The sequence below is a fragment of the Bufo gargarizans genome, chromosome 8, assembly GCF_014858855.1.
Source record: "Bufo gargarizans isolate SCDJY-AF-19 chromosome 8, ASM1485885v1, whole genome shotgun sequence".
Classification (NCBI taxonomy): domain Eukaryota; kingdom Metazoa; phylum Chordata; class Amphibia; order Anura; family Bufonidae; genus Bufo; species Bufo gargarizans.
Genome location: NC_058087.1, coordinates 184,740,242 through 184,768,072, shown reverse-complemented (window position 1 = coordinate 184,768,072; position 27,831 = coordinate 184,740,242). Strand labels below are relative to the sequence as shown.

General features: G+C 42.4%; 1 protein-coding gene across 1 annotated transcript in view; it reads right to left on the bottom strand.

Annotated features, from left to right (window-relative positions):
• Positions 1-11,120: 11,120 nt before the first annotated feature.
• PEMT (phosphatidylethanolamine N-methyltransferase) overlaps positions 11,121-27,831 on the bottom strand; it is an 81,493-nt gene continuing 64,782 nt past the window's right edge. Inside the window, exons 6-7 of the mRNA XM_044304894.1 lie at positions 13,306-13,380; positions 11,121-11,617 (exon numbers count right to left, since the gene is read on the bottom strand). Of these exons, the coding sequence (XP_044160829.1) occupies positions 11,563-11,617; positions 13,306-13,380 (130 nt within the window). The 3' untranslated portion in view covers positions 11,121-11,562. The remainder of the gene's footprint in view (positions 11,618-13,305; positions 13,381-27,831) is intronic.

Below are 27,831 nucleotides of genomic sequence, written 5' to 3'. Positions count from 1 at the left end.
TTTAGAGCACTTCATGCTTCCTTCTGCTGATAAGGAGACGCTGATTTCATTTTCCAGCAGGACTTGGCACCAATGATTTCAATGTGCGTGATTGACCAGCAAACTCGCCTGACCATAATCACATGGAGAACCTATGAGAAACACCAGACCCCACAATGCAGATGAGCTGAAGGCCACTATCAAAGCAACGTGGGCGTCCATAACACCTCAACACCTGATCGCCTTCATGCCATACAGCATTGACACAGTAATCCATGCAAATATTGAGGGCATATACTGGACTTTTTAGTAGGCCAACAATTCTGGATTAAACATTAAACATTAAACAAATTCTGGATTTTTTTAAATTGGCCTTATATAATATTTGGATTTTCTGATGCACTTACCTTTGGGGTTTTATTAGCTGTAAAATATAATCATCAACATTAAAAGAAATAAAGTATTGTGTGTAAGGAATCTATAGAATATAGGAGCCTCACTTTTTAAATTGAATTACTGAAATAAATTACATTTTTGATGATCTTCTAATTTATGGAGATGCACTAGTATAAAATATAGAGGTCAGTGCGGCTGTACTGGCAAACACTAAGTGCCCCCATATACATACCGTCCTATATACACAACACAGGCTATGGTAGGTCTCATCTGGGACATTAACATTAGCTCCTCTTCAATACCCCGCTATAATGGTTAACCTCCAGTAAGTGACTAGACATGTCATGCTGGCAGAGCGTGATCCCTCCACTACACACATGTTTCAGGGCATCGGGTTCACAGCTCACTTCCAGTAAGGACGCACATGCTCCATATTTAAAGGGACATTTTAATATGCAATGATGTTTGCACCTTCTGCTCTGAGCTCCTGCAAATCACCTAAAAATGTTTATTGAAATCATGAAATCCTCCTTCCCATCATAGAGAAGACGGCTGTTGTCTGCCATTTTTGAAAATTTATAATATTTTAAACTTAAAGGGGTTATACAGGAAAAGATGTTTATGACTTATCCTCAAGATAGGTCATCAGTATCAGATCTGCGGGGGGTGCGACCACAGGCGATCAGCTGTTAGAAGTGCTCTTGGGCGCCGCAGCCTCTTCCCAGGCCAGTGACACTTACCTTTTTGCCATGGATCAACCACTTTAATAAAACATCCTTAATGGTATAGGGTAATGAAGAGGTTAATGTGACATTCCTGGTGGGTGGGGTTAATGTAACAAATCGAGTGATCAATGGTAATGACAGGGTTAACTTATCATCCCTGGTGATCTAGGTTGGTGAAGGGGTTTATGTAAAATCCCTGGTGGTCTAGGCTGGTCAAGGAGTTATTGTGACATCAATGATGGTCTAGGGTGGTGAAGGGGTAAATGCGACATCCCAGGTGGTCTGGGGTGGTGAAGGTGGTCAGTATATCATCCTTTTTTGTCTAGGGTGCTGAAGGAAATCACCTGAGAACCAAGTGCTACTCTGAGAAACATAAAATGGGATGCTTGTTTTTAGGATTTGACCACAGGTTAAACCAGAGATGGCCCACACAGCATGACAGCAATTTTTTCAGCTTTAGGACTACCCTTTAAATACCCTAACCCCACCTCCATTACATCAGCCGCACCCATCAGACAATACTGCATCTAGGACAAACGTCAAGCCCATAAAATTGGGCCAGGCACCTATTGGGCTAGGCGCCCATTAGTAGTACCAACTAGCTGTGCTTGACCCCACCACTTGATTTCAATGACGATTCAAAAGTTTAAGATCCCTTTACTTAATGGTGATCGCTCACAGGGGGTAAATACTTTAGCTCCTTAAGTGGCCACGTTCTTTAATTACCCATCCTCTTATATTATACAGTGGTGCTTGAACCCTTCAGAAATGTCTATGTTTCTGCAAAAATTCGACTTAGAACTACATCAGATTTTCACGAAAGTCCTAAAAGTAGATAAAGATAACCAAAACAAACGAGTCATTATTGAGGAAAATGATCATGTCTGTGAACCTTTAAGATTAGCAGATATTTGAAGTTGATATCAGAGTCAGGTGTTTTCAATCAATGGGATGACTATCAGGTGTAAGTGGGCGACCTGTTTTATTTAAAGAACTGGGATTTGTAAAAGTCTGATCTTCACAACATGTGGAAGTGTATTATGACAAGAACAAAGGAGATTTCAGAGGACATCAGAAGAAGAGTTGTTAATGCTCATCAGGCTGGAAAAGGTTACAAAACAGTCTCTATAGTTTGGACTCCACCACTGTGCAAACGGAGGAAATTTAAGTGCAATAGTGTAATAGGTCACAAAGGCCTTTCTCACATTAGCTAATGTTTATGAGTTCACCGAACAATAGGGTGCATGGCAGGAATTCAAGGAGAAAGCCTCTGCTCTTCAAAAAATAACATTGCTGCCCGTCTGCAGTTTGCTAAGGATCACCTAGACAAGCAGAGAAGGTTATTGGAACAATGCTTAGTGGATAGACGAGACCAAAATACATTTTTTGTGGTTTAAATGAGAAGAAACCTCATCCTATCTGTGAAACATGATGCTGGTAGGATCATGGTTTGGGCCTGTTTTCTGCATCTCAACCAGGGCTTTCTGCCATCATCGATGGAACAATGAATTATACCAGCAAACTCTAAAGGAAAATGTCAGGACATCTACCCGTGAACTTCATTTCAAGAGAAGATAGGTCATGCAGCAAGACAACGACCCTAAGCACACAAGTCGTTCTACTAAAGAATGGCTAAAGAAGTTAAAGTTTTGGAATGGCTGCGTCAAAGTCTTGACCGTAATCCAATAGAAATGCTGTGGAAGGAGCCGAAGTGAGCAGTTTAGGGGAGGAGACCACCAACATGGCAGGGCTGAAGCTGTTTTGTAGGGAGGAATAGGCGAAAATTCGTCCAAGCCGATGTGCAGAACTAATCCGCAATTACTGGAAACATTTAGTTGCAGTTATTGCTGCAAAAAGGGGGCCATTTTCATCAATAAATAAATTACCAAGTCTAAAATGTTTCACTTATTTGTTTGATTTGGTTATCTTTATCTACTGTTAGGATTTAAGTGAAAATCTGATGTAGTTTTAGGTCAAACTTATGCAGAAATATAGAAAGTGTGGAAGAGTTCACAAACTTTCGAGAACCACTGCATTAACCAACCAATGAAGAATCTTCTCTGAATGTTTTTTTTTTTACCCCAGAACGTCCATTTCCTTATTATTCCTGAATCACTCGTTTCCATTTCCCATGAATTTTTTCATGTAGTTTGTAAACAAGACGTCTGACTCCTGAAGGTAAACAGAGCCCCCCAGTAGTCACGTGCGGAGCAGTGGACCCGTGGAGACATCTCTCATTCCAGACGTTAGTTCTCAGCCCTTTCTGACCTCCTAAAGGCCTCCCAGTTAGTAAGGACCCGGCACATTCCAGTTCTAAGGGCTCCTTTGGTCTTTGCTTTTGAAGTGACTCTCAAGAAGTTGTGTGTAAACATTACAATGAACGTGAGCCTAAGGTTACAAGGGTCGCAGGCAAGTTCCCTCCATGTGGCAAAACTTTGTGAACCCCCTGACCTATATGTGGTTAATATTTATTGTACTTTTCTGCTGATCTGCAAAACAGCAAAGGCTCATACTAAGAAATAGGACAGGAGTCTTTGATGTCAGCAACCTAGTATGTTGTAGGACTGGTGGACCGTCTGGAGATACCTGATTGTCCTGCGAGGTACTGTTGTCCAAACGTCACTGCACCCATCCAACGACCCTCGAGACAGCGTAATTAACACACATGCGGAAAATAAGATAAATCATCCTGTGAAATATATCATTAACTTTATAGTCAGAAAGGAAGCCGTTACTAATATGGGGGCTTCTGGAGGGGTGTGTAGACTTCTGCACTTCAGATTTCTCAGAACTTGTTGCTTCTTCTCATTTTTCTTGCTTCATAAATAAAAAAAACTAACAAACAAACATTCTCCTGCCGAGAATGAAATATAAACAATGACGAAGAAGCCAGAAGGTAAAAGCCCGGGGCATCTGTGCCAAGTCTCCTTCACCCACATGTTGACTGTAGATGACACTGAAACCGGTTCTTACAGAGTTTGTCAGGTTAATGTTAGTTTCAAGGAAGGAGTCATTTACACTAAATACATAAAGATCCAGAAAATGGTAAATGATGACAAATGATCACTACACAAGCCTATTAATAATAATATATACAGAAACTACTATAATACTGCTCCTATGTACAAGAATATAACTGCTATAATACTGCCTACTATGTACAAGAATATAACTACTATAATACTGCTCCTATGTACAAGAATATAACTACTATAATACTGCCTCCTATGTACAAGAATATAACTACTATAATACTGCCTCCTATGTACAACAATATAACTAATATAATACTGCCTCCTATGTACAAGAATATAACTACTATAATACTGCTCCTATGTACAAGAATATAACTACTATAATACTGCCTCCTATGTACAAGAATATACCTACTATAATACTGCCTCCTATGTACAAGAATATAACTACTATAATACTGCCTCCTATGTAAAATAATATAACTGCTATAATACTACCTCCTTTTTTTGATATATGCTATGCAATAAATTGATTATAGTGATTTATGCACATTGTGTACTATATGTATTGATTTGCAATATTGGATGTGGATATTATTTAAACACCAGGTTAAGGGCATCTAGGATTAAGGGTAACACAAGATCTATCCCCAAATTACAACCATTAACAAGTAACATATACTAATCACAGCATATAGACAGTATCCAATGGTTATTATATCTATATTTTAATGTAGAATTATATGTATGTTTTTATGCAACCTACTATTATATCAAGTAAAAAATCGATTTAGACTATACCAGATGGTGAGTGCCTGTTTTTATTGAGAATTTTTGAATACACATTGATACTTAGGATGAAAAGGTGAACCATCCAAAAAACAGAGCACCTTAACCATAAGACTAATACTGGTGAGCCACTATATATATATATTTTTATAGCTTGGCTAAAAGGTGTCTACTCTGCCTGCTACTTGAGGCACTCAAATCCTAAGCCACCCCGTTCCGGTGGCCATTTCCTTTTGGCCTCGCCGTCATGAAAAACGGGCGACAGATAACTATCCGATCTCCTGTGGATTTAAAAGCAGCGTGGGGACAACTGGGACTTACCCCTATTGAGATTCCCTCATGGATGCCAGCAGACCTGGAGGAACCACCACTCCCACCTACCTGGTCGGAAGAATGGTGCCCTGTCTCGACCAGAAAAGCGGCCAAGCTCAGGAATGACCGATCGCTCTCAGCAAAAACCTGAACTAACAATCCTTACTGCGGTACGTGAGACCCATCATGATTCTATTCCGCTCGCTCAGAGCCCTACTTTTTCTGGACTGTTTAGTTATGTGCCCCGTTGGAACTCTGCAAGCACCTGATCACCTCTGGGCCAAATGAACCCCGGCTCTTAAGCTTGCTGCTGTATTGCATGGTTTACTAATTTTGTGTTCCATGGTTGTCTTACTTATTACCGTTGTCCTGCTCACTTCCCGTCCTAATTAGTGGGGTTAACTCGGCTTTTCCATCTGTCTGATCTTTCCTTACCCTGATGGCCGTTCAGTGGCCCTGACTAGCTCTACGGGACCCCCACCTGACAGACCCCAGTTGGTCACCGTGATGAAAAAGGGTCTTTCTCGAGTCAGGTGCTCAGTGGAGCTATTGTTTTTGGTTCTGTATTTGCTCTTGCTTTACTTGTTCACTGTGTTCCTCCCCTACCTCCCTTTTGTGTCTTTTTTACATCCCCCACAACAGATGTCGTCCAAAAACCGTTTAGAAGGCATGCTATGCTCTCACACTTTAGAATGGCGTCCGTCATGATATCTTCTCCCAACGTCCGGGGGCGTAAGATTCCTACCTTACCTTCCAAAAAGTTTTCTCAATGGTTTCACAGCACCTATAGTGTGGCTAGCAGGGGTGTTAGCATAGCGATTCACAAACAGCTCCCATTGAAGCACTCTGCTATCTCTTCAGGCCCTGAGGGTCGCTATCTGTTTGTGAAGGGCACTATTGCTGACACTCCTGTTACCGTAGCGAATGTTTATGCACCTAACCGGGGTCAAGTAGCTTGGCTTGTTCAAACCCTCGCCCAATTAGCCTCTTTTAAAGAGGGTATGGTGATTCTAGGGGGCGATTTCCATGTCACCCTTGAACCGGCCTTAGACTCCTCCAACAAGTCAGCTATCACGCACACCCGTCTACGACGCTTGAAACTTGCTTTGAAGAGGCTAGGTGTTCTAGACGTGTGGCGCACCATGAACCCCTCTGACAGGGACTTTATTCTAATGCTAAATCCTCCTACCACAGACTGGATTATCTTTTCCTCTTTAACGCACATGCCAATAGGGTCACCCTGGCCAAAATAGGGAATATTACCCTTTCGGACCATGCCCCTATCTTTTTAAATATTTCCCTGCGAAGCCTCCCAAAGAAGGAATGGAATTGGCGCATCAATGACACTCTTATCCTAGAACCATCTTATGCTTCTAAATCATCCTCTTAACTAAATTAGTTTTTCAGGCACAACACCTCTGGCTCATCTGCCCCCTCCCCGTCCATTATATGGGAAATCCATAAAGTTGTCATAAGGGGGGGGGGGGAACTGATCGCCCTAGAAGCCCACCTTAAAAAACAACGTTCGCAGGCCGTGACTACGCTGCTTTCTCGCATAGAAACCCTTGAACTAGCCCACAAACAATCCCAAGCCCTTAATTGTGCTGCTGAGCTCTCGGAAGCTCGAGCAAGGCTCCAGAACTTGTTGAATGTTACCTCAGCTAAACTCCTTTTGCGCTCTAAGTTCTGTTCCGATGCCCACGGGGACAAGGGGAACAGGTTGATGCCAGCCTTAGTTAAAAAAACAATGCACTGACTCCTTTATTGCAGCTGTCAAAGATGCTAGAGGTACACTACATAAACCTACCCCTGATATAGCGAAAGCCTTTTGTGCTTTCTATAAAGATCTTTACAACTTAGCACCCACTAACCAATCCACGCCGGAGCACATCTCAGAGGCAACCGAAAAATTCCTTTCTTCCCTACAGCTCCCATCCATCACCCCCTTGCAATCGTCCCAGCTGTTGGCCCCAATTACCGACTCTGGAATCCTTACGGTCCTCTCTTCTATCCCCTCCGGAAAGAGTCCGGGCCCCGACCGCTTTTATATATCCTACTACAAAACCTTTAAACATATTGGTACCCCATTTCAAGGCCCTTTGTAATTACCTACTCACAGGAGGTTCCCTCCCCAATCGCTTTCGGCCCATATCACTGTCATCCATAAAGAAAACAAAGTCCCCCTAAGCTGCGGTAGTTACCGTCCGATTTCCCTATTGAATACCGACGTAAAATAATGGGCAAAGATCCTGGCCCAACGGATCCAAGCTGTCCTCCCCAATATCATCAATAGGGAGCAAGTGAGCTTTGTCTCTGACAGACAGGGGAGCGAGCATACGGCCCGTTTGATACACTTGATAGCTCGTGCTAGACAAGCTTCCGCACCTCTGGCCTTACAAAGTACAGACGCGGAGAAGGCCTTTGACAGGGTCAATTGGCACTTCATGGCCTGGGCCCTGTCAAAATTTGGCCTCCCTGACCAATTTATCTCAGCTATTTTTTCCTTGTACTCGTCCCCCTCTGCCAGGGTCAGGGTCAACGGTACCCTTTCACCTGCCTTTTCCATCACCAATGGCACAAGGCAAGGATGCCCATTATCCCCGGCCCTTTTTATCATAGTCATGGAAACCCTGCTCACTAAAATTAGGCAAGATCCCGATATCGAAGGGATCCGAGTGGGCTCGCATACCCATCTTACTGCAGCCTTCGCAGATGACCTTCTGGTCATGACCTTTAGTCCCGTGACCTCCTTCCCTAAGCTACAAGCCCTCTTTGAGGAGTACGGGTAGATCTCCAATTTCAAAATTAATTACAGCAAGTCGTTGGCCCTAAACGTACCTCCTGCCCAACCGCTATAATTAAAGACCTCAAACGATCCAACACTTTTTCTTGGGCATCTAAATCTATACCCTTTCTAGGCACTCACATCTCGGCAAACCCTGAAGACTTGTTCATCCTGAACCAGGCCCCCTTACTAAGTTCTATTAGGTCACACCTACGTTCCCTAAAGCTTCCCTTCATCTCGTGGATAGGTAGGAAAAAAAAAAATAAACTATCTTAAGGCCTTCATAGTCCCTAAACTCTTATACTTAATTCAGACACTACCCATCTGGTTGCCCCATTCCTTCTTTGTGGAGGTACGCCAAATTTTCTCCTCTTTCGTGTGGGATGGCTTATGCTACTTTGACACGGGAAAAAAAAAAAGACTGGGAGGTTTTGGTCTTCCCGATATATATCTATATTATAAGGCTTCGATACTGGGTAAAGGATTTAGTCTCCTTTCCCGTCAACCGTCAAACCTCTGCTCCCAACTGGAACGTGACATACTCACCTATAAAGAAAAGTTAGTCCTATGGGGTTCATGTTCATGCACGGCTAAAAATAGGTTTCCATCTCCCATATGGAAAGGCCTCCTAGTAGAATGGGCCAAATTGTATCGGTCCCTAGATCTCAAATTCCCTAGCCCACATCTACCCTTGCACCTCCTCCAGTTTCATATACACCCCGCCACCCTCGAACCGTCTGGGATATGGCCCATACTATCGGATCTCACTCTACAGGATATTATTTCTGAGACTGGTGATTTAGATTGGAGTAAGATCTTTGACCTTTCAAAGGTCAAAACGGCCTCATTTCTAGCCTCTATGGCCTTTCAGAAGGATTTAACACTTCTCGAAACGTCACTCCGGCCTACTGATGATCCCTCTTGGCTGGAGAAAAGGCTCTCCTCAACTCGCCTTCCGTCTAAGCCCATCTCTACACTATATAAGGAGCTGCTCTCCTCCGCACCCCCAGACTTACAGTTTCTGAAGGCCTGGGAGAAAGAGCTCTCAGTAACTCTGTCTGAGCCTGACAAAGCTTTTATCCTTACACACTCCCATGGCTTCAACCGATGCATCAAGATACAGGATAATTCCTAAAAATTATTGACGAGATTGTATAAGACGCCGGAGTTTATCCATAGGCTCAATCCTGACATCTCAGAGCTGTGCTGGAGGTGTGTAACAGAGGTTGACTCGCTCTCCCATCTATGGTGGCATTGCAGTAAAATCTGCCCTTTTTGGTCCCAGGTTGAAAATTTGTTGAACCAGACGCTAAACTGATTTTGCTTTGGTGCCCGAATGGATCTCTGACTCCCTCTAAATCCAATCTCCCGACCATGCTTCTCACCGCGGCTCGCTTATGGATTCCCCTCCTTTGGAAGAACGACTCCCCTCCCTCCACTGCGGCATGGATTGAGAGAACGGACTAAATATTTAGATTTGAGGAACTGGCCCATTGGGAAACTCATTTTAAATCTCAGTTTCTGAAATTATGGCTCCCCTGGAAACTATTCCGAAATTTTCAGCTTCCCAAGAGAGACAACATTCTACATACCCCCCTCCTAATCCCCTCCCTATTCTCCCCCCTTGTCCACCCCCCTACTGTTTCTCATGTTTACACGTTTTTCTTTTTATAACGCAATGTGATTGATGTCAATGTCCGAGACTGAATTAGATATTGAATTGTGCTGCCAGCTGTGACTGGCTTCTCGGGACGACAGGTCTTGTCCTTGTTGACATCTTGCCTCTTAATAAAAAGAGATTTGGTTAAGAATATAACTACTATAATACTGCCTCCTATGTACAAAAATATTACTACTATAATACTGCCTCCTATGTACAATAATATAACTACTATAATACTGCTCCTATGTACAAGAATATAACTACTATAATACTGCCTCCTATGTACAAGAATATAACTACTATAATACTGCTTCTATGTACAAGACTATAACTACTATAATACTGCTCCTATGTACAAGAATATAACTACTATAATACTGCTCCTATGTACAAGAATATAACTACTATAATACTGCTTCTATGTACAAGAATATAACTACTATAATACTGCTCCTATGTACAAGAATATAACTACTATAATACTGCTCCTATGTACAAGAATATAACTACTATAATACTGCCTCCTATGTACAGGAATATAACTACTATAATACTGCCCCTATGTACAAGAATATAACTACTATAATACTGCTCCTATATACAAGAATATAACTACTATAATACTGCTCCTATGTACAAGAATATAACTACTATAATACTGCTCCTATGTACAAGAATATAACTACTATAATACTGCTCCTATGTACAAGAATATAACTACTATAATACTGCTCCTATGTACAAGAATATAACTACTATAATACTGCTCCTATGTACAGGAATATAACTACTATAATACTGCTCCTATGTACAGGAATATAATTACTATAATACTGCCTCCTATGTACAAGAATATAACTACTATAATACTGCTTCTATGTACAAGAATATAACTACTATAATACTGCTCCTATGTACAGGAATATAACTACTATAATACTGCTCCTATGTACAGGAATATAACTACTATAATACTGCTCCTATGTACAGGAATATAATTACTATAATACTGCCTCCTATGTACAAGAATATAACTACTATAATACTGCTTCTATGTACAAGAATATAACTACTATAATACTGCTCCTATGTACAAGAATATAACTTCTATAATATATTCCTGTACATACAAGGGCAGTAACTATTATAATACTGCTCCTATATACAATAATACTATATGTACAAGGCATTCTCTATCTATATAATATCTGTGTATCTTTTTGCTGTGGCTCTGGTTTGGTGACTCTGTGTGATGGGGCAGGAGGCTGGTTGAGGTCTGCAGGCATTGTGCCATACCGCTCGCTGCGCCTGCAATCATACAGGACAATTATGTTTTCTTCCCGCTTACTAAAAGGAGCCCTGCGGTATAATTAGCTGACACAATGTGCCGGTAGGGGAACATTACTCTAATTAGCCAGGAATGTCTCAATGTGAAATTAGATAATCAGAGGACAGAATACAATTTCCACCTTCTCTCGTCAATGACAGCCACCAAGGAACATTTTTTGTTAAAAACTTTATTATTCGTGACTTTTCCAAAGAGGTAAAACACATAGAATTAGACAAAGTTTTCTCTCGATGGTCTTGTAAACAGTAAAACAGCTTCATGGTGTAAAACCTAGTATTATAACGTAAGCTAGAAAAAAACTAACCCTGCAGGCAGCCATGTTGTATGGGGATGCAGACAAGCAGCACAAAGTGACAGCTGAGGGATCAGGTACTCGGTGCCTCTATCAGGTTATTGCTTCCCCGAATACTGTTTAATCGCTTACTGTATGAAGCACACAATGGCTGCCTGCAGGCATCTGGCCCATATGATGTACGATTCCCCCCCCCCCTCGCTGGACCGCGGCAGTGCTGGACCGTGGCAGTGCTGGACCGCGGCAGTGCTGGACCGCGGCAGTGCTGGACCGCGGCAGTGCTGGACCGTGGCAGCGATTAATGGCTCCTCTTGCTTTTCTCTTTGTTCCTGTAAATCTTCTCAGTAAAAGGCCTACAATAGAGGAAGAAGTGAAGACGTCAGAGACATGGACAATAATGGCAGAGCATCGCAACGCTGCAAACTAGGGGGCAGTGGAACTTGGCGCACGCGAAGACCGCCTCCCAAAGTTTTCGACAGAGGACTGCGGATTACAGGCATGATAAGAAAAAACATGTCCTTTCTTGGTGTGGCCATAAACCTCAGCCTGGCTTCCTTAAAAGGGCACTCTCCCCTTCCTAAAATCCATAATAAACATAAAGTCCTCAAGTTTCAGGAGGTTAGACATTCTCAATTATCATCTAGAAAAGCTGGGTGACCACCAATATGGCCGCCACCGCCACTTCCGCAGTGGTGGTCACCCAGCTTTCCCAGAATCTGATATAAGAAACGGCTGCAGACGGACTATCAACACCTGACGTAACTTAGAGGACCCCTCATGGTCCCCGGGTAAGGGCCTCGCTGGATTACGCGTGGCCTTTAAATTACCGCCGCTCAGTGTTTATAATTGGCCGGTCAGGATGCGCTGCTGAGGACTTGTGAGGACAGGTCCGGGCCTCAGGTGGACGCTTCATTATTCCTCATTATCGGTCCCCTTATGGAGCCCAGATGCAGGCGGTGGTGCCAGGTCTGTGTCCGCGGCGGCGCAGCCTCTTATTATGCCTCAGTGACTATCGCTCCCTTTGTTTTCCGGTAATGTCCCGGACTAGACACACGTGTGCTGGAATATCTCACATCTCCTCCGACCTGAGATTCCACGTGTGCGCCCGTCATTTCTGAAATCACATAATCACACTCTATTTCTCATCTCTCGTATAGAAAGACGTCTTAGCGGCCGGCTGTGGACTTCATAGCGCTAAAAATAGAGGAGAATTGCAGCAAAAATCCCATAATTTCCTCGTAATTACCTTGTCACCCAGCTCGCCGAGACGCCTGCACAGAACTCACACACACACCTCTTCTCTTGCTCTATGTATGTGCCAGTTTGAACCGTAATTTTGGTATTGTATTCATAGTAGGCCTGCACAATATATCGCCCAAACAATCGCAATTAATCGCCATATCGCAATCGCCAATTGGCCGACCCAAAAATGCTGCAATTATATTACCATATTTATCGCTTTATAAGACAAACTTTTTCCCCCCCAAAAGTGGGGGGAAAATGGCAGTGCGCCTTATAAAGCGATGATTGACTTTTTACGTGGTTGACACGGATGTATCGCCGGCCGCTATGCTGCACAGCACGGCCGGCGACACATCAGTTACAGTGCGGGGAGGGGCTGGAGGCAAGTCGTTATTTTAATGAACAAATGTTCTTTTATTTATCTGTTCTGTGCAGCGCTATTAAGAAAATGGCAAGTTTTGTATTTTGTACTTTTGCAGTAATGCAAATATGTTATTTAATTTAGTAAAAGATGTTTTATTTTGAAAAACACTGTGCATTTCATTCTGCATTATCAGTAATTTGTGTGTGCTTTTGCCTTGAAAATCCAAGCAAATAGACCTCTAGCACAATTCCCTTAAAATATCGCATCGCATATCGTTATTGCAATTTTTAGGGCCCTAATCGCAATCGCACAAAATTCCCATATCGTGCAGCCCTAATTCATAGCATAGATTAGCATAGCAGACTAGGAAAAGCTTGAAAATGAGCGGTAGCTGGAGAGATGTGTGTCCATAAAGAAACATGGGAGATCACCTACCCTTCAAACCAGATGGCAACTTTGTAGCATAGGGCGACCACTGCTGTGAGGGCGAGTCCGGCCGGGCTGGAGTTCCTGCGGTAAACCAAAAATATACAAGAACATATGAGAGTACACCGGAGGCAGTATTATAGTAGTTATATTCTTGCACATAGGAGGCAGTATTATAGTAGTTATATTCTTGTACATAGGAGCAGTATTATAGTAGTTATATTCTTGTACATAGGAGGCAGTATTATAGTAGTTATATTCTTGTACAGAGGATCAGTATTATAGTAGTTATATTCTTGTACATAGGAGGCAGTATTATAGTAGTTATATTCTTGTACATAGGAGCAGTATTATAGTAGTTATATTCTTGTACATAGGAGCAGTATTATAGTAGTTATATTCTTGTACATAGGAGGCAGTATTATAGTAGTTATATTCTTGTACATAGGAGGCAGTATTATAGTAGTTATATTCTTGTACATAGGAGCAGTATTATAGTAGTTATATTCTTGTACATAGGAGCAGTATTATAGTAGTTATATTCTTGTACAGAGGATCAGTATTATAGTAGTTATATTCTTGTACATAGGAGACTATTATAGTAGGTATATTCTTGTACATAGGAGCAGTATTATAGTAGTTATATTCCTGTGCATAGGAGGCAGTATTATAGTAGTTATATTCTTGTACATAGGAGCAGTATTATAGTAGTTATATTCTTGTACATAGGAGCAGTATTATAGTAGTTATATTCTTGTACATAGGAGCAGTATTATAGTAGTTATATTCTTGTACATTGGAGCAGTATTATAGTAGTTATATACTTGTACATAGGAGCAGTATTATAGTAGTTATATTCTTGTACATAGGGGGCAGTATTATAGTAGTTATATACTTGTACATAGGAGGCAGTATTATAGTAGTTATATTCTTGTATATAGGAGACTATTATAGTAGTTATATACTTGTACATAGTAGGCAGTATTATAGTAGCTATATTCTTGTACATAGGAGGCAGTATTATAGTAGTTATATACTTGTACATAGGAGCAGTATTATAGTAGTTATATACTTGTACATAGGATGCAGTATTATAGTAGTTATACTCATGTACATAGTAGGCGGTATTATAGTAGTTATATTCTTGTACATAGGAGGCAGTGTTATAGTAGTTATATCCTTGTACATTGGGGCAGTATTATAGTAGTTATATTCTTGTACATAGGAGGCAGTATTATAGTAGTTATATACTTGTACATAGGAGCAGTATTATAGTAGTTATATTCTTGTACATTGGAGCAGTATTATAGTAGTTATATACTTGTACATAGGAGCAGTATTATAGTAGTTATATTCTTGTACATAGGGGGCAGTATTATAGTAGTTATATACTTGTACATAGGAGGCAGTATTATAGTAGTTATATTCTTGTATATAGGAGACTATTATAGTAGTTATATACTTGTACATAGTAGGCAGTATTATAGTAGCTATATTCTTGTACATAGGAGGCAGTATTATAGTAGTTATATTCTTGTACATAGGAGCAGTATTATAGTAGTTATATTCTTGTACATAGGAGCAGTATTATAGTAGTTATATTCTTGTACATTGGAGCAGTATTATAGTAGTTATACTCATGTACATAGTAGGCGGTATTATAGTAGTTATATTCTTGTACATAGGAGGCAGTGTTATAGTAGTTATATCCTTGTACATTGGGGCAGTATTATAGTAGTTATATTCTTGTACATAGGAGGCAGTATTATAGTAGTTATATACTTGTACATAGGAGCAGTATTATAGTAGTTATAATCTTGTACATAGGAGCAGTATTATAGTAGTTATATTCTTGTACATAGTAGGCAGTATTATAGTAGTTATATTCTTGTACATAGGAGCAGTATTATAGTAGTTATATTCTTGTACATAGGAGCAGTATTATAGTAGTTATATTCTTGTACATAGAAGGCAGTATTATAGTAGTTATATTCTTGTACATAGGAGCAGTATTATAGTAGTTATAATCTTGTACATAGAAGGCAGTATTATAGTAGTTATATTCTTGTACATAGGAGCAGTATTATAGTAGTTATATCCCTGTACATAGGAGCAGTATTATAGTAGTTATATTCCTGTACATAGGAGCAGTATTATAGTAGTTATAATCTTGTACATAGGAGCAGTATTATAGTAGTTACATTCTTGTACATAGGAGCAGTATTATAGTAGCTATATTCTTGTACATAGGAGCAGTATTATAGTAGTTATATTCTTGTACACAGGAGCAGTATTATAGTAGTTATATTCTTGTACATAGGAGCAGTATTATAGTAGATATATTCTTGTACATAGGAGCAGTATTATAGTAGTTATATTCTTGTACATAGGAGGCAGTATTATAGTAGTTATATTCTTGTACATAGGAGCAGTATTATAGTAGTTATATTCTTATACATAGGAGCAGTATTATAGTAGTTACATTCTTGTACATAGGAGCATTATTATAGTAGTTATAATCGTGTACATAGGAGCAGTATTATAGTAGTTATATTCTTGTACAGAGGAGCAGTATTATAGTAGTTATATTCTTGTACATAGGAGCAGTATTATAGTAGTTATATTCTTGTACATAGGAGGCAGTATTATAGTAGTTATATTCTTGTACATAGGAGCAGTATTATAGTAGGTATATTCTTGTACATAGGAGCAGTATTATAGTAGTTATATTCTTGTACATAGGAGCATTATTATAGTAGTTATAATCGTGTACATAGGAGCAGTATTATAGTAGTTATATTCTTGTACATAGGAGCAGTATTATAGTAGTAATATTCTCATACCTATACGCAGTATTATAGCACTTGTACATAAGGAACATATACCCTACAAAGCTTGGTACATTTAGATATAATAGAATGATCTGGAAGCATTGCTTTTCGCACCTCTGAATTTGTGTGGGATTTCTGAGGCACAATAAATGAGTGCAGGGCTGTTTTTTCTCACTTTTGAGGCTGCAGGCAGAGCGGTGATATTAATGTCAGTACTGCCCTGTTGCAGCGAGTGTACAGCGAGTCCATAATATAGAGCTATGGGAAATATTCATCACTGCAGGTGAGCGGTGAGCGCTATTATTACTTCCAGCCGCCGCACTGCTAGAGGCAAGTCTATGTTCTAAGTTTCGAATTAATCATCACATAGAGCGGCAGTCATAATGACATCAGAAATCAGGCGGCGTGAAAGTTACAACACCACGTCACTTCATGGCTGGAATATTTTTAGATTTCAGGTTGTGAAAAATCACATAATGAACATGAGCCAAAACTCACGGGCCATGCTTGCGCAGTTTTTAGCCTGAGGCGGCGGTCCATGACACAAGGTTTTACAAAAAGAAAATCCCTGTGTCGTGCTCTGCCCCCTCAGTCCTTGGACAACTAAGGCCTCCTGCACACGGACAATTATTTTTTTCCGTTTCCTTAGGTTTTTTTGCTTTCCGTATACGGAACCATTCATTTCAATGGATCCGCAAAAAAAAAAAAAAAAAAAAACGGGAAAGTACTCCGTATGCCTTCAGTTTCCGCATTTCCGTTCAAAGATAAAATATGTCCCATTATTGTCTGTATAACTGATCGGAATGTACACGGACGCCATTCGTATTTTTTGCGGACCGCAAAATACTGAAAAAGCCATGCGGTCGTGTGCAAGAGGCCTAAAGGAGCATTCTGCTATTAAACGCTATGACCACCTTAAAGGGGTTGTCTAGGATTTTTTTTAAATCCCCCTCTTCCCCAGATGGACGTCCGGTCCCCACTCATCAAATTCCACATGGATGTGGTCATTTGCACAGCGCAACCAATGACTGTCCTCCCCGGTGTTGTGTCGTCAAGCGGCATATGACCCTGCAGTCACCACGAAGGCCCGGTGAGTATATGTTTGGCTGGGTGGTGGTAAATTAAAAACATCCTGGAAACCCCTTTATGACAATTTGAAGGGGTTGTCCAGGATTAGAAAAACATGGCCGCCTTCCCACACCTGTCCATAGGCTGTATCTGGTATTCCATCTCCGCTCCACTGAACTGAACGAGGCTTAGCTGCAATACCGCACACAACCAACTGAAGGCAGCCATGTTTTTCTAATCCTGGACATCCCCTTTAATCATTGTATACTGAACAGTTCTGCAACATCTTAGTATACTTTGTGTTTCAATTCTTCACCATTTTCTAGATCTCTGCTTGCTGTCAATCATTAGGAACACACTTGTTTGCATTTAAAGAAAACCTGCCGAGATACATCTCACAGCTTAGGGTTTGCCACCATGGTATTCAGTCTAGGCTAGGCATGCTCAACCTGCGGCCCTCCAGCGGTTGCAAAACTACAACTCCCAGCATGCCCTAATAGCTGTAAGCCAGGGATGGCCAACCTGCAGCCCTCCAGCTGTTGCAAAACTACAGCTCCCAGCTAGCCCTAATAGCTGCAGGCCAGGGATGGCCAACCTGAGGCTCTCCAGCTGTTTTAAAACTACAATCCCCACCATGCCCTGCTGTAGGCTGTCTGGGCATGCTGGGAGTTGTAGTTTTGCAACAGCTGGAGAGCCGCAGGTTGGCCATCCCTGGCTTACAGCTATTAGGGCATGCTGGGAGTTGTAGTTTTGCAACCGCTGGAGGGCCGCAGGTTGAGCATGCCTGGCCTAGACAATCCTCCAAGAGTGAAACCATCCGATGCTACTGCCTGTACCTAACAGAGGACTGCCATCCTAGACTGACACATGATAGCAAAGCCTCAGCTGTGTGGGCAGGACTAGTTCAGGAAAGCTAGAGCAGTCAGCATCCTTCGGCACTCCAGCTGCTGTGAAACTACAACTCCCAGTCTGCACACTTGCTTGGTTGTTCTTGTAACTCCAATAGAATTGAAAAAAGCATGCTGGGAGTTGTAGTTCCAGAACAGCTGGTGCCGGAGGTTGCTGACCCCTGAGCTAGAGGATGGGAAGATGACCTAATCCTGCTACCATGTATCGGTCCTGACAATCCTCCTGTCAGCATCTCTCTCCTGTCCTAGCATTTTTGCTACAATGTATCAGTGCATGTATACGGGACAGCTCAGCTCACAGAGGATTGTCTAGATAGGATCCGATTGGATCCCTCCAGGTCCAGGCTTCCTCCCTGTAGGCGTATATATATGGACGCCGTGTCCCTCCATACAGCAGTGTCAAGAATCGCCACGCACTGAACGCCTGACACTCTGCGTATTTAAAGGAATTGAAGGTTTAACCCCTTCCCTATACCACAATACAAAGGCTTTGATGTGCCGTAAGAAAGACGTTCTTCCCGAAGTTGTATCCGGCTGATTTCTGTCTGGCGGTATTCACCGCTGTGACGCGATGCGGCCGTCCGGATGATCTTCTCCTAGCTTCCGCATTACCGGCTTCATCTAACTTTAGTGTCAAAGATTTTTTTTTTGTTTTTCTTCCCAATATGGATCAAGGTCACATTTTTATTAATTTTTTTCCTTTTGTGTTAAAGTTTAAATGGATTAGAAAAAAAACAACATGGCTGCTGTCCAAAAAGAGCCCCACACTTGTCCACGCATGGAGCGTGGAATTGCAGCCCAGCTCCTCTGAAGTCAATGCGGCCGAGCAGTAATACCGTACACGACCCGTGTGTGTTGCTGTTTTAGGGTCCATTCACATGTCCGCAAGTGTTTTGCAGATCCGCAAAACACGGACACTGGCGATGTGCATTCCGCAATTTGCAGACCGCACATCTCCGGCACTATAATAGAAAATGCCTAATCTTGTCCGCAATTGCAGACAAGAATAGGACATGTTCTATTTTTTTGCGGAAACGGAAGCACGGATGCGGAAGTGCGGATCCGCAAAGCACATTCTGCCCCCATTGAAAATGAATGGGTCTGCACCCGTTCCGCAAAATTGCGGAACGGATGCAGACCCATTTTGCGGACGTGTGAATGGAGCCTTAGGAAGAACGCAGCCATGTTTTTCTAGTCCTGGACGGCTCCTTTAACAAACTTTAAAGGGTCGTGCCAAGGAGGGATATTCTCCTTAGAGGGCGTTCTCATGCTGCAAGGTGTACATCTGACCCAGTTGAATGGAGTCAATCCACGTGGGAAAACTGCGGCAAGAATGGACATGTCAAATTACTTTTTTATTTTTTTTCGGAAAACTGGATTTCCAATCAGGCCGTGAGGGTGCAGCGTGCGTGGATCCCCATTACAATCAAAAACACTGCCACGCCTGCCCACAGGCTGTGTGTGGTATTGCAGGTGAGCTGCAATACCAGACACAACCTGTGGACAGGTGTGGCACTGTTTCTGGAAGGCGGCAGCCATGTTTTTCTAATCCTTTACATCTCCTATAACAGGTTCCCTTTAAGGGACGATTTATTCTGGCCACTTTGCTGCTCTGGTCACCGTCGCCCGCTGGTCATCGATGTCGTATCCTGTTCAGGTGCCAAGACTCGGACGGGTAAAACTCCCTGATCCGCGACAACGTTTCCTGTATAAATGATGGGGACAAGAACATCCCGCACAGAGGAGTGCACCGATTGACGGGTCCGAGAGTTCAGATCCTCCCCTCTAAATGACAGGATTCAGTCCCCGAGTCTGAAACAAAACATCCTTATCCGAGAGGGACCGGGTGACCGGGTTCAGCTTAAAGGGCGTTTGTATAAAATAAATCTCCAGTTCTACCGACTGTTATCATATCTGTTCCTGGAAAGCTGGGTACAACCCGATGGTGCAGCTGGCCACATGCAGCCAAACCACGTCCACTGACGCATGATTTTACCGTGTAATCGTGCGGTCATTGCTCCCATGGGTGGGCGTGGCTTGGCTGCATGTGGTCAGCCATAGGGTCAGCTCTGACAAGGTTAAAGGGGTTATCTCACAAAAAATATTTTACATATTTCAAAACAAGCCCCTAGACCTGAATACCTTGATAATTGCAGGTAAATCAAGTCACCCGCTGTTTGTTCTTTTCCTTATTTCTATGTCCACCTCGCTGAGGTGGTCGCACATGCTCAGTTTAAATCTTCGTCTGTCTCCAGTTTTATCTGTTGTTTGAATCTGTGACAGTTACAGAAAGAAAGCTGCAGCAGAAAGAACACGCCCCCTAAAAAAATATATATAATCCAGCAGGGCAAGTGGAGCAATGAATGGGGAGATCTCTGGATCCATTTGGGGTATTCTTTAAATGAATCATGTGAAAACTGCTTGAATTAAAATCTAACTGATTCAGGCTGTATATGAGATGTTGGCCATCACCCAGCTTTCTCAGAAACCGATAACTGGATAGAATATTTAAAAGGGATTGTCAGGATTTTACTACTGATGGCCTCTCCTCAGAAGAGGCCATCCATATTTGATCAGCAGGGGTCTTACACCCTGCAGATCAGCTGTGCTGGAGCTACACAGCCATGTCCATAGTCTAGTGGTTCCCACCGAAGGGGATAAACTGCAATACACCACGCGACCTGTGGTCAGGGGTGGCGCTGTTTTGGAAGAAAGCAGCCAAGTTTTTCTAATCTTGGACAGTCAGGGGTTCTCCACTTTGGACAGTCTATTTTGTTAGACGAGGCCACCCAACAATAGGCTGATCACACGGTGACATACTAGTCACTTTATGAATTGGAGAAGTCTTAAAGACACTGGCTGGTTGGCGTCTGGCCACTGGGATCCTGAGCGGTTTTATCCTTAGAAAGTTGTCCTCACTACAACTCCTAGCCTTTGGGTACAGGAGCCATGATAATCAATGGTGGACCAGTAATTGCAGCCAACCACGAATCATCTGTGCAACTAGTTATGCCTGAACCGCTCCAGAAAACTGATTAATACCGCCTAGATGAAAGGCTCTCTGAAAAAACTCGGCGTACATGACGTCGTGTGTCCTCGCGTGCTCCACTTGTTACTGAAGGTCCTGCCTTGTTTACCTGCTCGGCCTCTGCGCTCAGGGACGACGGCGTCTTACATAATGGAGAAACAGATTGAAATTGACAGAGTTTGGGAATGGCGGCGGAGATCATGCGAGGTCAATGGAGATGCTGGATATACAGGAACTCATAGGACACCAGGTTGTCAAGCTGTCAACTAAACAGTTTCACCACCAAAATACATTTTTTAACAAAAATCTGATTAATAAAGGCAGAATGAGAAGAGGGGTGTCATCTATTTATCTGCTATCGACTCAAAATCCAGTCTGCAGTCTGTCTGCCAAGCTGGTTGCTAGGGAAATGTCACCATAGTTACGGTCATCTTAATAAGGTTGTCAGGCAGTGAGTCCTTAAAGGGTTCCTCAGGAATTATTTTAAATGGCCTAGAATATGAGGAAGGCTGGTTTACACCATTTGTAGAGCTGCCTAAAGGGGGTGAGGGAGCGTGTCCTCACTACAACCTGCGCGGCTCTACAATAGATAGTAATGAAGCGATCCTGTCTAGGATATGCCATCGTGGCTGAGCAGCCTGAGAGGAACGCTCACCAGTGGCAGATCGTAGTGTGTAGTGAGGCACACACCCCTCCTCCCCTGCAAGCGATGGCAGCCAGTCCTCCTCACCTTCTAGGACAGGTTGCTGGCGGCCATTTTAAATCATTTCTGGAGAACCCCTTTAGCAACCGGTCTGTAGATTATTCAGGCCTTCACTTTAAATAAGTGCTGCCACTGAACAGAGGACAGAAATGGGACGAGGGGACTTGTCAGGAGAGAAATCAGACCTTTCGGTGCCCCTTACTGACACTCTACCTATATTTTCTCATCTCAGACAATGGGGGCATATCGCTAGGACCCGCACCTATATCGAGAACGGAGCCCCGAAAGTGAAGGAGAGCGCACTGCGCATGCGCAGCCGCCCTCCATTCATTTCTATGGGACCGCCAGCGCTCGGCTATTGCAGTCTGCCCAATAGAAATTAATGGGCCGCGCATGCGGGGCACGCTCCCATTCACTTCTATGGGAGAGGCGGGGATTAGCGATTGGTGGTGGACAGACCCTGGGAAATCTGGGGTCCTCAATCCACAGCACTCCCCGCCTCATTCCATCGATATAGGTGCGGGTTCCAGCGGTGGGACCTGCACCTATCAGACAATGGGGGCATATCCTAGCGATATGCCCCCATTGTCTAAGATGGGAATACCCCTTTAAAGGTTAGGTACACCTTTGGGGACGATTTTTTGTATGATTGCATTTTATTCATCATGGGCTATAATTTTTTTTTTAACTGGTCTTTATTAAAAATATTCAGCCGTTCTGTCCCAAAAGGTTAATTGTCTAGCTGTGTGAATTGTACTTTCACTTTCAGTCGGTCTTCCCTAAATTCTAACTTAGCAAAAGATCATAAGCCACGTTTTTATCAGTAAGATAAGAATTGAGCTATAATGAGTGTTTAGGAGGTCAGAGAGCAGAGATAAGGAGCCATAAAAATACTAATCCTGGTGTTAGAGAATCTCAAGGCTGTACAGAGAAAGGGGCTCAACATTTTTAATAAAGACCAACTAGAAAAAATATTTTTAGCTCAAAATGAGTACAATGCAACAATTAAAAACATTGCCCCAAAGGTGTACATAGCCTTTAAGGGCCAGTTTAAGGACAGAGCTAAAAGTGATGCAACCAACACATGGGAAACCTGTCCTCCAGTTCTGGACGGCTTTGGCCACCAGTTTATGGGCGATTACTGGATTCAATGTCACGATCAAGGTCGGCCTGTCCTGTTGAAGCCTTCCATGTGCAGCCTTAAGAGGCCACACACTTTCAACAGCTTAGACCAACAGCTATTTTTCCCCCCATACACATGCATACTCGGTCTTGGCAAGTGTGCAAGTATTTTCAGCGGGAAGAGAGTAACAAGCCTCTACCACCTCTGAAAGTGACAGTCTCTTGGTCATGTTGAAAGGATCAGGCATTTTGAAATCCCTGCCAACCAGTGGACACCCCCCCACCCCCCCATTGTTTTATGGGATTATCACAATTATTACTGCTGGTAATTTTTCTAAACATTCTCCACAGTTTTTTTTTCTCTCTTTTGTCTATATCCAACCAAAACGCCAATGTTTCTTGGCAGCTCGGCGCAGCAATATTCCCCCGTCCCCCTGGGATTGGTCTGTTACACTTTCATGAAATAACATTTCTGCCGGTGACTTATTACACAGAACAGCGCTATTACAGCTTGGCCGCGCTCCGGCTTTCTTTCTAGGCCGTGTTCCGCTGGCTGAGCCTTGCTTTTACTAATACATCTTCTATCAGGTCCTTGATTTATTTATGCAAAGGAGAACAAATTTACATGGCCGCGGTAATTGACTAACTGCGCTCGGTCCCCAAAGGCCGAGCATGGTTAGACGGCATTAACTCATTAAACAACAGCCTATAGGCGAGCCGCCTGCCTTCTCCCTTATGTTACCGGGGCCTCGTTACTATAACTGGCTGGTGATATACATTAAATCAGTTCATAATCGGCTAATGAGGACAATAATTAGACAATGTACTTTCTGCAGTTAGTGATTTTTGCACACCAGCTGTGCCGAAGAGCTCCTGGAACAGTTTATTCAGTGTCCCTGTGGGGGGGAGGGGGGGGGGGGGATGGACATACGGAAGGTTCTAGAACTTACCAGTAGGGACTCATTTGTAGAACAGATTAGGTACAGTTTGCAATACAAAGTTAAGAGCTCCACTTTTTTTCTTCTAATGGGTGGGTGGTGGGCTACTCAGTGACATTAGTCACCTGCAGACATGCACTGGGGTATCTGGGGGTAGCCAATCAGAGTGGGCAAGGCAGCATAGCAATATAATGCTAATTAGTGGTGGAGAGCCGATTGGCTATAGGGTGTTCTATCCCCACCCACTTCATAACAGATCTGCTGTAACCATTGGTGTGATTTCATTGGTTAGTGAGTGTTCTATCCCCGCCCACTTCATAAGAGATCTGCTGTGACCATTCCTGTGATTTCATTGGATAGTCAATGTTCTATCTCCGCCCATTTCCTAACAGGTCTGCTGTGGCCATTCCAGTGATTTCATTGGATAGTCAATGTTCTATCTCCGCCCATTTCCTAACAGGTCTGCTGTGGCCTTTCCTGTGATTTGCTTTACCTTCTGCTGCTGTGACCTGTTCCATGACTTGATTGACTGCAGGACACTCTATTTTCACCCATTTTAACGCAATGGACTGTTTGTATTTGGCCGTCTCAGGCGGGGTTCACATCACGTTTTCTGCCTCCGTTTGACGTGTACGTTAGAAAAAAAGGATCCAAAAAACGCAGCGCACCACGTTCTTGTATCCTGCACAGTCCGGTGAAAAAAACTTATAGGTTTGTTTATTTTTATTTTTTTACAATAGAACTCTATGGTGAATGGATGGCATCAGTCTGGCATCATAATGGGATGGGAAAAACGTGATGTGAATCCAGCCAATCTGGACATTCAGTGGTTAAATACACAGACAACAGAAGAACGACCATGAGATGCCCCCTACTGACTCCTCCTAACCTTCACTGGGCAGAAGCACCAAAAATAAAATGTAGGCTTGACTGATCAAGGACACAGAGTCTGATCTATGAAGGTTATAATACATGTACAGTGCAAAATATCTATCTATATCCATCTGATATCTATCTATCTCACATCTATCTATTATCTATCTCATATCTATCCATCTCATATCTATCCATCTCATATCTATCCATCCATCTCATATCTATCCATCCATCTCATATCTATCTCATATCTATCTATCTATCTCATATCTATCCATCTATCTCATATCTATCCATCTATCTCATATCTATCCATCTATCTCATATCTATCCATCTATCTCATATCTATCCATCCATCTCATATCTATCCATCCATCTCATATCTATCCATCCATCTCATATCTATCTCATATCTATCCATCTATCTCATATCTATCCATCTATCTCATATCTATCCATCTATCTCATATCTATCCATCTATCTCATATCTATCCATCTATCTCATATCTATCCATCTATCTCATATCTATCCATCTATCTCATATCTATCCATCTATCTCATATCTATCCATCTATCTCATATCTATCCATCCATCTCATATCTATCTCATATCTATCCATCTATCTCATATCTATCCATCTATCTCATATCTATCCATCTATCTCATATCTATCCATCTATCTCATATCTATCCATCTATCTCATATCTATCCATCTATCTCATATCTATCCATCCATCTCATATCTATCTCATCCATCTATCTCATATCTATCCATCTATCTCATATCTATCCATCTATCTCATATCTATCCATCTATCTCATATCTATCCATCTATCTCATATCTATCCATCTATCTCATATCTATCCATCTATCTCATATCTATCCATCTATCTCATATCTATCCATCTATCTCATATCTATCCATCTATCTCATATCTATCCATCTATCTCATATCTATCCATCTATCTCATATCTATCCATCTATCTCATATCTATCCATCTATCTCATATCTATCCATCTCATATCTATCCATCTCATATCTATCCATCTCATATCTATCCATCTCATATCTATCCATCTCATATCTATCCATCTCATATCTATCCATCTCATATCTATCCATCTCATATCTATCCATCTCATATCTATCCATCTCATATCTATCCATCTCATATCCATCCATCTCATATCCATCCATCTCATATCCATCCATCTCATATCTATCTATCCACCTCATATCTATCTATCTACAAGTTGTGCTCCTAAGTTGCAGAATTTATTAACCTTTGTCCAGAGAAAATGAATGATATCACAGACACTTTTCTCCCACTCGTGGTCAGTGGTCGGCTGAAGCCATTTATTGTCAGACATCTGCGTTTACTCTTTTTAAATCGTAATCACAAGACAAACTGCCCAAATGACCCTGATCAAAAGTTTACACACCCTGGTGATTTGGCCTGATAACATGCACACAACTTGACACATAAGGGTTACAATGGCTATTGAAGGTAACCCTCTTCCCCTGTGATCTGTTTGCTTGTAATTAGCGGCTGTGAATAGAAGGTCGGTGACTTTCTAGACTCCTGACCGACCCTTGCATCCTTCATCCAGTGCTGCACTGATGTCGTTTGGATGCTAAGTCATGGGGAAAGCAAAAGAACTGTGAAAGGATCTGCGGGAAAAGGTAGTTGAACTCTATAAAACAGGAAAGGGATATAAGAAAATATCATAGGACTTGAAGGATGCCAACCAGCAGGGTTCAAACTCCAATTAAGAAGTGGAAATGTAGAGGTTCTGTTGAAACCACCACGGTCAGGTAGACCAACTGAACCTTCAGCCACAACTGCCAGAAAAATAGTTCGGGATGCAAAGGAAAACCCCACAAATAACTTCAGGTGAAATTCAGGACTCTCTGAAAGAATGTGGTGCGGCTGTTTCAAGAATAAGGAGGCACTTGAAGAAAGAAGGTCCGCATGGTCGAGTTGCCAGAAGAAAGCCATTACTACACAAATGCCACAAAGTATCCCGCTTACAATGTGCCAAACAGCACAGAGACCAGCCTCAAACCTTCTGTCATTTGGAGTGATGAGACTAAAATGGAACTGTTTGGACACAACCATAAACCCTACATTTGGAGAGGAGTCAACAAGGCCTATGATGAAAGGTTCACCTTTCCTACTGTGAAACTTGGTGGTGGATCGCTGATGTTTTGGGGATGTGTGAGCTACAAAGGCACAGGAAATTTGGTCAGAATTGATGGCAATATGAATGCAGTAATGTATCAACAAATACTGGAGGAAAATGTGCACTCGTCATCCCGGAAGCTGCGCATGGGGCGTACTTGGACATTCCAACAGGACAAGGATCCAAAACACAAGGCCAAGTCGAGGCCGTCATTGGCTACAGCAGAATAAAGTGAAGGTTCTGGAGCGGCCATCTCAGTCTCCGGACCTCAAGATCATTGAGCCACTCTGGGGAGACCTCAAACCTGCAGTTCATGCAGGATAGCCCAAGAATATAGGGGAACTGGAGGCTTTTTGCCAGGAAGAATGGGCAGCTTTACCATCTGAGAAGATAAAGAGCCTCATCCACAACTACCACAAAAGACTTCAAGCTGTCATTGATGTGAAAGGGGGCAATACACGGTATTAAGAACTGGGGTATGTAAACTTTTGATCAGGGTCATTTGGGCAGTTTGTGTTGTGATTACGATTTCAAAAGAGTAAAACACAGATGTCTGACAATAAATGGCTTCAGCCGACCACGAGTGAGAGAAAAGTGTCTGTGATATCATTCATATTCTCTGGACAAAGGTTAAGAAATCATAAATTCTGCAAGGGTATGTAGACTTATGAGCACAACGTGTATCTATCTCAGATCTTTCTATCTGCCCAATTCTTCATGCCCTAAACAGAGGTGCGCAGACAAAAGAAGGCCATACAAATAAGACATACATTGGTGAAGCTGCAGATTCTGGCAGGACCTGCCGACCATCATTTGGCTGCCATTGGTTTGACGTGTTGAGAGAAAAAAAGGATTGGACATGCTGAAT